At 44.9% G+C, this 11,179-nt stretch overlaps 1 protein-coding gene across 1 annotated transcript; it reads right to left on the bottom strand.

Annotated features, from left to right (window-relative positions):
* Positions 1 to 3,577: 3,577 nt before the first annotated feature.
* neff1 (neuronal intermediate filament family member 1) lies at positions 3,578 to 9,163 on the bottom strand. The gene is made up of 4 exons (XM_028577571.1): positions 8,340 to 9,163; positions 5,931 to 6,248; positions 5,364 to 5,488; positions 3,578 to 4,031 (listed from the first exon to the last, which is right to left on the bottom strand). Exons 1-4 carry the CDS (start codon positions 9,087 to 9,089, stop codon positions 3,662 to 3,664), a joined length of 1,563 nt encoding a protein of 520 aa, XP_028433372.1. The 5' UTR covers positions 9,090 to 9,163; the 3' UTR covers positions 3,578 to 3,661.
* Positions 9,164 to 11,179: the final 2,016 nt, after the last annotated feature.

The following is an 11,179-nucleotide window of genomic DNA, read 5'->3' as shown; positions in this document are numbered from 1 at the left end:
CCAAACTTTTGGCCTGTACTGTATCTTTAAATTGGATCACTTATGGCCGAGATAAGCCAGAAAATGTGTTTTTGGCTCATATGGATGAAAGACACAAAATCCCAGAATGCACTTGCTTTGCTGCTTTAGAGTCCACTCCCTCCCTACCTACTCGCCTACCTACAGACAGACAGACAGTGAGACGGTCAACTCAAGTGTGTTTTATTGTCATTTCAACCATATACATGAAACAACGTTTCACCGTGGCTCAATTGGTGTTACACATTATATAAAAACGACAAACAGGCTACATTAAGTGCACATTAAAGACACCGTAAAGTTCAGCTAACACATACTAGCATTAGCGCTTGGTGGGCTGTAAACACAGAGTATTTGCGTGCAATGTAGAATGGTCGGCATTTAACAGTCACAAACTCCACCAGCAGTTAGCAGTTAGTTGGATACAAATCACCCCATTTCTGCACCAGTCCGTGTTAACACAGCCCACCTCCACTAGTCTTACCCGGCGACAGAGCAGCAGGCCTGGTTGGTGGATAGTCCAGTACGCTGTTGTTCAGCCATGTTTCCACAACAACAAAAACACAGCAGTCTCTGAACTTGCGTTGGGAGTTTCGTTGAAGTTGGATGTAGTCCAGTCTGTTCTCTAATGAGCGGACACTTGCAAGCAGGATTGATGGAACAGGTGGCCGGCTAGCATTAGCTTTCCACCTAGCTGCTTTCCACTCCTGCATACCACTGTCGAGGTCCCTTTCCCCGGCTAGCGGCATCGGGCGACACCGCAGGCTGAGGTGCTGGTCTCTACAGAACAGGCGAAGCTCGCGTAGTGTGTCGAGTATTCCGTCTGAAATAAAGTGTCCTGCATATTCTCCGATCTGTACCAATGTATTCCGGTGATACACGTGCGGTAGTTTGAATGCACATAATTGCTGTAAAACTTTTCTGTTGAAAAGACGGAGCCTGTTAGCGAGGCTGACAAGATGGCTGACACTCGTTTTGCTTCGGATATCTTCGGAAAAAGACAACAGTCCAACCACCTATGGGCGGGTTGAAAATATGCAGAAGTAGCTCCTACTACTGGCTGTAGTCCATTGCCTATGGGCAAAAAAAAATCTACCGATGATGCAAAAATAGTCATTTTCCATCATCGGAAGATTTTTTCCAGACCCACAATACAGAGATCTCTCGTCTCAGGGTGACACGACGGAGGGAAGCACGGTCATTCGAAAATACTACCGTGTTTCTACTGATACAAAGCTGAATAGTGAATCGGTGAAGTATCCCTTTAAGTGTCAACTATGAAACAATGAAAACGTTAACTTATCAGTTGAAGTGATGAAAGCAGCTGACATGTCAGTTCAAATGCACACACTGAAATAAGCTGAGGTTTCTGTTGAAATGGAAAACAGCTGAACTGGAAGTTTGTCCATGGTAATAATGACCTTGCAGTCAACTGCCTTTCACCCAAAGGCATGCTGGGATAGACTCCAGCTGCTTAATGCCATTGCAGGTATGACCATATATAAAGATGACGGGGAATGCCACATCGAGCATAAATACAGGCTTTCATTTTCTGGGTGCTTTATCATCATGACAGTCACCTTTTTATGTAAAGACCAACATTATATTTCATCACTTTTAGCAACCTTTTCAACTGCTTAATGTGTACAACACTGCATACAAATAGATTCCACTGCTACATACTTTACCCTTTATTTTATTCATTTGGACTTAACACTTTCTCAACACTCAAATTATTGTAACTCCATGTTGTAAAATGTCATTCACATCTAATTATGTTTTTTACAGTGTCATGCTATTTCTTATTAAATGTATATCATTACATATTAACATTAAATTAATTTTAAAATTTCAAAAATCTGTATCTCTTGCATTTTTTTTTTTAACATTATGTAGGCTACATTTTAGCAGTGGAAGAATATTATATATAATTTCCTTTACAAATTTCCGTCCTAATACAACATTAAAGACACAGAGATGGAGTGAATGTTTGGTTAATAAATGTCTTTATTTGGCTTTGAGAGGAATATCACTGCATGAGATAGCAGCATGTAAAGTCACAGTTGTATAGCAGAGGTCGGGAACGTGTCAGTACTCCTCAGCTTCGCCAGAAACAAGTGAGATGGATGTGAAAACATGGTTTATTTTAACTTTCAGTCATGGTTAAGGCAAGTTTTTTTTTTTTTTTTTTTTTTATTGAACACACAACAAGCAAAAATCTATCCCATCCAGCAGATATTCAAGCTCGAAGACTCAGCCATGCATTCATGCCCGTTGGTTGATTCATTTGTCAAAAAAAAGAAAATCCCAGAGGATGAACTGATGAACATCAGTGAAATAAAACAGGTCAGAACAAAGTGATAGAATGGGTTTATGATGAAATAGCCCTTATCTATACCATATAGCCAAGACCCCTGCGGTATCTGCTCCACCTGCCACTATCAGTCGGAGCTGAGGGCTGTCGATGTCATCATCAGCTGCCTGACACTGACAGCCATTACCCGCCTCCTTGTTTCCTTCATCCAGCTAAATTAAACAAAAGCACCACTACATTTGTATGAGGAGAAAGTAAACGGGTTGGTTCTCTCTGCCGTACTATGCAAAATTTGGGAAAGAAATGAAGGAAGAAGACTTATTGTCAAACTGACTGGTGAGATGGCTGATACGTGTATTGACAAATGAATCAATCAAAGATTCAAAAATATATATATATATATATATATAGATAGCGGCAATTTAAACTCTACATTTTTCATTCCCAAAGATGCACTTCCTCATGGAGAAGCTGCAGCACTCCTCCTTGCCAGCTACTGGAAATACCAGCACACCCCAACACATTTATACATACAGTTTTTCTGAGCTCCAAGTTGCCATTATTGCCGTGCTGTGACACTGCAGTGTACTAAAGAGAATGAAAAAGGGCTTAAATGGTTAGTGGTACATTTCCGTTTGTCGTGGTGGGATGAGATGCAGAACTAGAGAGTCATGGAAAGGTGTTCACCGGTTGTGGGGCGTGTGGGCTTGGACTAAATAGAAGCAGTTTTTCCTCTAAATCTTGCTGTGCAATCAGGAATGAGCTGGTAGAGCTTTGGGGTCTACGATACAATCTTTAACCTACAGTACTCCCCAACTTTTATATGTAAAAATCAAATAGCACCGTAAAAGTTGGACTCTGTGCGTTTATCTTAAGGTCTGTGTGCTGATACAATGATTACTTTCAAGGTTTTGATCGCCGTTACTGTAAATATTGATCACCGATGGCACATTCACTGTTGCTCATGTGAGGGGAAAAAAAACATCCCGTTTTACACTTAAATGACTTTGTGGCATCATGCTAGCTTTACTGCACGTCCATGTGCGCTTGCGTGATGTAAAACCATGACGAGCTCCGCAGAGTATGTGAATGACTTAAACTCTTCTGCCATTGTAATACATCTATTTCCTTCTAAGGCTCCTTCTCCATCTACTAAAGTTTGAACTAATCACTTCTGCATTACGGCGTGGACCGAGACGGTAGGTGTGAGGCATCTGTGTGTGACGGAGATGATGTGAACAATGACCGGATCCATAGACTGTGATTGGTGGGATGTGGAATGTGTTATTGATAACGACGATGGAGACGATGATGTCGGAAACGAGCAGTTTAGCTCTTGCTGGTCTTGCCGGTGGGGCTCTCCTTCTTCTTCTCCTTCTCCTTCTCTTTCTGCTTCTCCTCCTCCTCTTCATCCTCCTCTCCCTCACCCTCTCCCTCGCCCTCCTCCTGGTCATCTCCCTCCTCTCCCTCCTCTCCCTCTTCTCCCTCCTCTCCCTCCTCTTCGTTCTCCTCTCCCTCTGCGTCCTCCTCCTCCTCCACGGCCTCCTCCTCTTCCGCCTCCTCGGGCTTGGCCTCAGCCTTCCTGTAGGCTCCGAGGGAGTAGCTGCGGGCCGACATGTAGGAGAAGCCCTGGTAGCCGGACTGGACCATGGCTCCGCCGACGGAGCTGAGGCGGCACTCCTCGCCTTCCAGCAGCTTCCTGCACAGACAGACAAAGAGAGAGAGAGAGAGAGAGAGAGAGAGAGAGATGACATTGCGTCTAGTCGGGTTTCGTTGCTATAATTATCTCTGTGTATCTCTCCTGAGGGATCTAATGTCACTGGAGTATCAGGTGCAACACCTTTGCCGTCTGTTTTGGTGTTTTTTCCTAAAACATTATGTTTGCTGAGTTAGATTATTGTCGGCTTTCACTTTGTATCACTTCCATTCATCTATCTTATTACAGTGGGAGAAGAACTGATCCATTTCCATGAAAGATACTATTGTTAATGCAAGCAAGTTTACTGTGTAGAATTAAGCAGGAATTGTGGGGGAAAGAGAGAGGGGTATGACATGCAACAATGGTCAGATTCAAACCGGGGACAGTTATACACATGCATCTTAAAGGTCCCATGGCATGAAAATTTCACTTTCACTTCACGTTTTTTTTAACATTAATTGAGTTCCCCCAGCCTGCCTATGGTCCCCAAGTGGCTAGAAATGGTGATAGGTGTAAACCGAGCCCTGGGTATCCTGCTCTGCCTTTGAGAAAATGAAAGCTCAGATGGGCCAATCTGGAATCTCCTCCTTATGAGGTCATAAGGAGCAAGGTTACCTCCTCTTTCTCTGCTTTGCCTGCCCAGAGAATTTGGTCCACCCACGAGAAAGAGAGAAACATCATGGCTTGCAAACAAGCAAAGTGGCAGTTGGTCAAGGCCACACCCCCACTCTGCACCTTGCTCCCCCCTCTCTCCTCCTCAATAGCATTTAAAGCTACAGACACAGAAATGGCACATCCTAAGGAAAGCTCATTGTGGGACTGGCTCTAGTGGCTGTAATTCTGCACCAAGGCTGAATTTCGGGAAAGAGACTTCAGATACAGTATTAGGGGACCACTGAGGCCTATATAAAATGTGTCATAGGACCTTTAAAAACGAGGCCAGACGCTGCAAGAGTTTAATTCTTAAAATAAATGTTGGAGTGGAAGTGAAACTTTTTGTATTATTGACAGTATTTTGTAAGACACTGTGTAAGTGTGTGTGAGCGAGACACTAAAGATAATATCAGCTGAAAATCTAACAAATAGAAAAAGTGTTTTGCTTGACTGCCCTGCCTTGTTGACCTGTAAGGTTTCTGTAAGCCAAAGAAGTGAACATTTTGCATGTATCCACTTGAACTTCGACAATAATTTATGGCACTGCAGGCGAGAAAAGGCGAGAAAAGGCGAGAAAACAAAAATGCTAAACTCTGCATAATACATATTTAAAATAAGCAAGCTTTGAGGGCATGTATTGCACAAGGGAAAAGCTAACACGTTTGGGATGTAGCCAACCTGTAGGCAGCGATCTCAATGTCCAGCGCCATCTTGACGTTCAGCAGGTCCTGGTATTCATGCAGGTGACGGGACATTTCTCCTTTGGTGCTGCGCAGGGCAGCCTCCAGTTCCTGAATGGTATCCTACACACATACACACACACACACACACAAAGTCATATGAAATAATTAATACTTTTGTGAATAGAGATTGAAAATGTGCCGATAAACATCTAAATAGGGTTTTCACTTTTGTCTTGTCACACTTAACAAGGAGTGCATAAATCGATGACTCTGATATGTCTGGAAGAATTTAAGACTATTGTAAATGATGTGGTAAGTGTCCCCATTGTTAATTGTCTCTGCTACTAGCCTACTTTTAGTCTTATGAAGCGCATTGTTATTATTGGCATTAGCAGTTTTTTGTATTGATCTATCTGTTGCCTGATTTTTGTCTGGAACGTTTTATGCTACCACCTTGGCCAGGTCCCCCCAGAGAAGGTCTCCCTTACCCTGCTTAAATAAAGGTTAATCAAGTCATAAAACACGTTGAAACATCTCACTACCCTGTGTGTCATCAAGGTACCTGCATCTCTCCGATTTCATTGTTATGGCGATCCTCCATCTCGGCGATCTGCCTCTCCAGGGCCTCGTTGTGGCCCCTGAGGGACTCGATCTCCAGGGTGCGGGACTGCACCTGCCTGCGGTACTCGCTCAGCTCCTCCTTTGAGTGCTTGATGGCGTCCTGGTTGCGGGCAGCCGCTTCAGTCACGCTAGCAAACTTGGAGCGGTACCAGTCTTCTGCCTGGGCCTGGTTCCTGGATGACAGGTTCTCATACTGAGCCCGGATGTCTTTCAGGGCGGCAGTCAGGTCCGGTTTGCTCATGTCCATCTCCACTGACACCTGGATGTAGGAGAGGGGGGAAACAGAAAGACGTTTTATTACACAAGTGCTCATTATTAGTAGGTTTAAACGTCGGAGTTCCATCTGTAAATTAATTTAATATCACTTTAGTTACTATATCAATAATGCTTATATTTTTAAGGCATACACACAATATGTATGTGAGTATACATTTAGAAAACGCTATAATTATTCATATTCTCTTTAGGTATTATTTTACGTTTTTACCATGATAAACCATACTGGGCAGTTGACTTTATTTGTGTCTGTTCCTTGAACAGGAGTTATTTTAGATACTGTAAAATTTCACCATGGATGACAAAAAAAGCTTTCCAGCCACACTGGACTACCTGTAGCTAATGAACTGACCACCCTGATAAAAAAAACAATGATGATGTCGGAATCTCTATAATATTTCTTAATGCGCTTTTTATACAATGCAGAAATGAACTTCTTACTGTAATAATGTAATGTATAAACTGCCTGCAGGTAAATGCTATTTCACACAATTTTTCTGTAATACTGATAGACTGCATTTCTTCTAATGACATTCAGCCTACATACAGTATATGTATAAGGTGAGCAGTGGGTTGATGCGCTGCTGCAGGACTGCTGACTTAGGCTTCTCTGCTGGAGAAAGCTGTGCTGTCAATAGCTTACATGGCAAGAATACCCTGGAGAAATCTACCCGGCAACCATCACTCCACCGCATGACTTAATACTACTGCACATTCATTGGATAGATTTCTGCTCAAAAGTTGCAGTGAGTTTGCTGCTGCTGCCCTCATTCAGTTCTACGTCTATGCTTTTCTTCTTTTTCGTTTTCTCCACCTGCAACATAATGAGCTCTAATACGGTCCCATGCATAAAAGGAGCTTTAATATACATATTTATACTAGAATCTACAGTGATGGGTTTGTTAATGAAAGCAACACCAACTTCTACTGACATACCAAAATTTTTTTTTCAAATCGTGACAGTATTTGCACTGTTGTGCTGCTGTTAAAAGCAGTTTAGCTTGAAATGTACACAACCGCTAGTGTCGCTCACGGGGGTCGTCCTGTCTGCTGCCCCTGCTGCCCCTTTGGGACGGCCACACCCCTGGATTATGCGCTATTTCTCCGCATTTTTCTCCCTCCCTGCCCCCCTCGCCCCCTCTAATCAAACGTCGCCATTAGCCCCCAACATATTCGCTAGCTAATATTTAGCGGGCAGAATATTCGCTAGCTAACTGCGTACTCAAAGTTCATAACGAGCTTGTTGCACTAAGCGTATTTATATTTGAAGAGGTACCCCCCCCACCCTGTAACATGATACTCACATAATATCCCCACAGAGAATACAGTTCTGCGACATACTTTGTACCAACCGGCATCGACGACCGGTAACGTTAACTTGCTAGTCTTTAGCACAAAACATCTTAAAGTTTGCACGGGGGGCGTGCCGGAGCGCGCGGGACGCTGCCATAGACAGTATGCAGGACGCTCGAGACCCACGAGGGAGGGAGGGAAGGAGGGAAGGAGGGAAGGAGGGAGGGAGGGAGGGAGGAGGGAGAGGGACAGCGCGTGGTGCTGAAACGGAACTGCAGTGCCATAAATTATCCAGTGCGCAATGTTCAGTTTGAGGAGGACACAGAATGTTGTGCATATGATTACAGAAAAAAAATAATAATAATAACGGTTCACGACTGGTCTTACACTTTGACATTCTAATACTATTGTAGTAGCAGGTTATTCAATGCCTAGGCTACTGTGGGAAATATATAGCTTACATAGACAGTTGTAGTGGGCCTGCGTTATTTGACTATAGCATATTACCGGTGTATGTGTAGACTAATTTCTAACAATTTCTAACCTCCCATGAAGTTTGATACGGTCACTGTAAAGTCAGTCCACGAGCCTCAGTTCCTGTAGCAATATTATAGTGACATGTTGGCTTATGGTAAAACATGTATGGGTGTGACATTGAACAACTGAAAGCCATGAGGATTGAGGAGTATTACAGTGTTTGTGGCAGTGTGACATTGAAAACTAGTGATTGATAATTGTTAAAAAGTGCATGGACCCCCCCAGTGGGATGCGTGGGCTATACCTGAGTGGCCTGAAGAGACGCCTGCAGCTCCTGCAGCTCCTCCTCGTGAACTTTCCTGAGGAAGGCGATCTCGTCCAGCAGCGACTCCACTTTCTTCTCCAGCTCCAGGCGCGACAGGGTGGCGTCGTCCACGTCCTTTCGGTAGCCCTTCAGGGTGTTCTCGGCCTCCTCGCGCAGCTTAGTCTCCTCCTCCAGCTTCTCCCGCACGCGCTCCAGCGTGTCGTTCATCTGAACGCAGTCCACGTGCATCTGGCTCCTCTCGTGCGTGAGCTCCTCCACGCGCGCCCGCAGCTCGCGGATCTCCTGCTCGTAGAGCTCGTGGAGGCGCGAGGGCTCGCTGTGGCGCTGGCGCAGCATGTTCACCTCCGCCTCCAGCACTTTGTTCTGCTGCTCCAGGTTGTGCACCTTCTCGATGAAGGACACGAAGCGGTCGTTGAGGCCCTGCAGCTGCTCCTTCTCGTTGGTGCGGATGATCTTGAGCTCGTTGGTGACCGCGGTGGACTGGGTCAGGTCCATCGCGGAGTCCGGCATGGAGGAGAAGACGCGGCCGGGAGCCGCCGTCCTGCGGTAGCCGGTGGAGGACATCACGGAGGGGGAGCCGTAGGTGCGTTGGCTGCTGCGGTATCCCGCAGAGGCAGAGTGCAGGCGGGACGGGCTGCTGCTGCCCAGACCCACTCGGCCGGACCGGGGGGCATCTCCGAAGATCTTCCTATAGGAGCTGCTGCTGTAAATGTCGCCGGAGTAACTCATGTTTCCTTTGCCTTGGCGGTGCCCGGTCCGACTGTTCTGTACGGGAAAGAGAGAGAGAGAGAGAGAGAGAGAGAGAGAGAGAGAGAGAGAGAGAGTGTGTGTGTGTGTGGAGTTTTAGGAGTGTGGAGGGTGAGTGTGTGAGCGAGAGAGAAAAAGTGAGATGCGAGTGATGTCTGGCCAGGACAGGTGCTTTTATAGTGAAGGCGCCGGCGCGTCATTTGACGCAGGGACAACAGAAGTTGAGGGGAAACCTGCAAGCTTTTGCAGAAAGCCTCCACCCTCTGGGGAGACACGAAGTCACTCATGCAGCTCCTCTTTTCTGCTCAGGCGTCAACAACTCTAAATGAAGATCACGTTTTGTATAGGGGGCTTTATTGTGGCCTGTTTGACCCGAGAGCTTATTGCACTTCACATTCAAGTTATTGATGGCATGCAAATGCAGTCACATCATATTTAAGTCACGTGTAATCTCATTTTCCATGTACATGTATTATCCCACTGGACTGTCTCGTGTTACCTTAGTCTATACTGTCCACTGTCATTGCAGTTTTTCTTTGCTGTGCCAGCAGAATGGCAAATGGGATCGATGCATTGAGCTGTGCGCCAGGGTGTGAGTTTTTTGGTGCTGCAGTCTGCATCCAGCCGCCCATACCGCCCCGTCCTCCGCAATATCGGAATACGGGATGAGACTCATTATAGTGGCCTGGTTCTTGCACTCGCATGTCGCAGCCTCATCTGCAGCCCTGGCACTTGGAAACATCAGTGATGGATTGGTCATTTGTAAGTTGCAACCGTGACCTCCTGTCGGTCACGGTCATATTGCATCACAACAAATGTAATGTATGTAATTATAGCCTATAAATGAGAACCATATTAGGTTATTTTTCCACACATAAAGACTGTAGTGGCGTATTATAAGTCAATACAACCTCCAACAGCCTGTATATTTACTTTGCTTTCACCATATAACTAAGATCACTTGAACTATAGGCCCTATGTACATGCTCCCTTAAAATGTGTGTAAAGCTGATTTCCCAGACAACCAAACGTTGGATAGAAGTTGATTTTCTGGATGATTAATAACATTATATCCCAATGTATGAGATGTATACAGACAGAATCCTAAACCAGAGTGAGCTATCACCATGCAATTAGTCTCTGTTGGTTAAAAGTCATGTCTGTGGTGTTGTGTTGTGCTGCGCAGAGCTGTCGCTGGCCTTGGCCAGGCTGGAGGCAGGAGAAGGACCACGCCCAATGCAAAGGGGATAGAGATAGTCCCCCCCCCCCCACACACACACACACACACACACACACAGGACTGCAGCCTCACCACCTCCAAACACTACACCAGGCGTCTCATAGTGCTCTTTCTGTTCGCCCTGCCAGTCTGGAAAACAGCCCAAACAGTGAAAATGTGCAACACAGCCACTGCCAAGTCATCCTAAATCACCTCGGACCTTTTTCTGATGATGTTACTTTTACAATGGCTATAAAGAAAGAACTCAATAAAAGCCATACTTTTCTTATTCTTTTTTTATTTAGTCAATGTATTGAACATGTTAAAAATACAAACACAAAGTAAAACTTATAAGCAATAAAAAAACTGGATCCTTAAGCAACACCTAGGCAACAAATAAGCAACTCAAATAATATTTCTCATGGTTCAAAAGGGAAAGGGAGAAGTTGAGAACTGTTCTGGTCCTACCCCCTCTTTATTTATTTTTTTATATAATCTATATATATATATATATATATATATATATATATATATATATATATATGTATTAAAAATGAAACTAGAAAGAGCAGTACAGCAGAGTAAGGTGGGGTGTGGAGAGAGTCAGGGTGGGGTCCGGGCCTTGTTGATAAGGCTAGTGGTGGATGGGGGAAAAAAATGTTTTTGTGGCGTGAGGTTTTGGTCCTGATGAACCTCAGCCTCCTGCCAGAGGGGAGTGGCTCAAAAAGTTTGTGGCGGTGGGAGGGGTCAGCCACAATCTGTCCAGCACGCTTCAGAGTCCTGGTGGCATACTACAGGTCGTGGAGCGGCGGCAAATTATAGCCAATCACCTTCTCTGCAGACCGAATGGCAC

This window comes from Perca flavescens, chromosome 5 (genome assembly GCF_004354835.1).
Source record: "Perca flavescens isolate YP-PL-M2 chromosome 5, PFLA_1.0, whole genome shotgun sequence".
In the NCBI taxonomy this organism is placed as follows: Eukaryota; Metazoa; Chordata; class Actinopteri; order Perciformes; family Percidae; genus Perca; species Perca flavescens.
The sequence above is the reverse complement of the archived record's forward strand: the minus strand, read 5'-3'. Positions and strand labels throughout refer to the sequence as shown.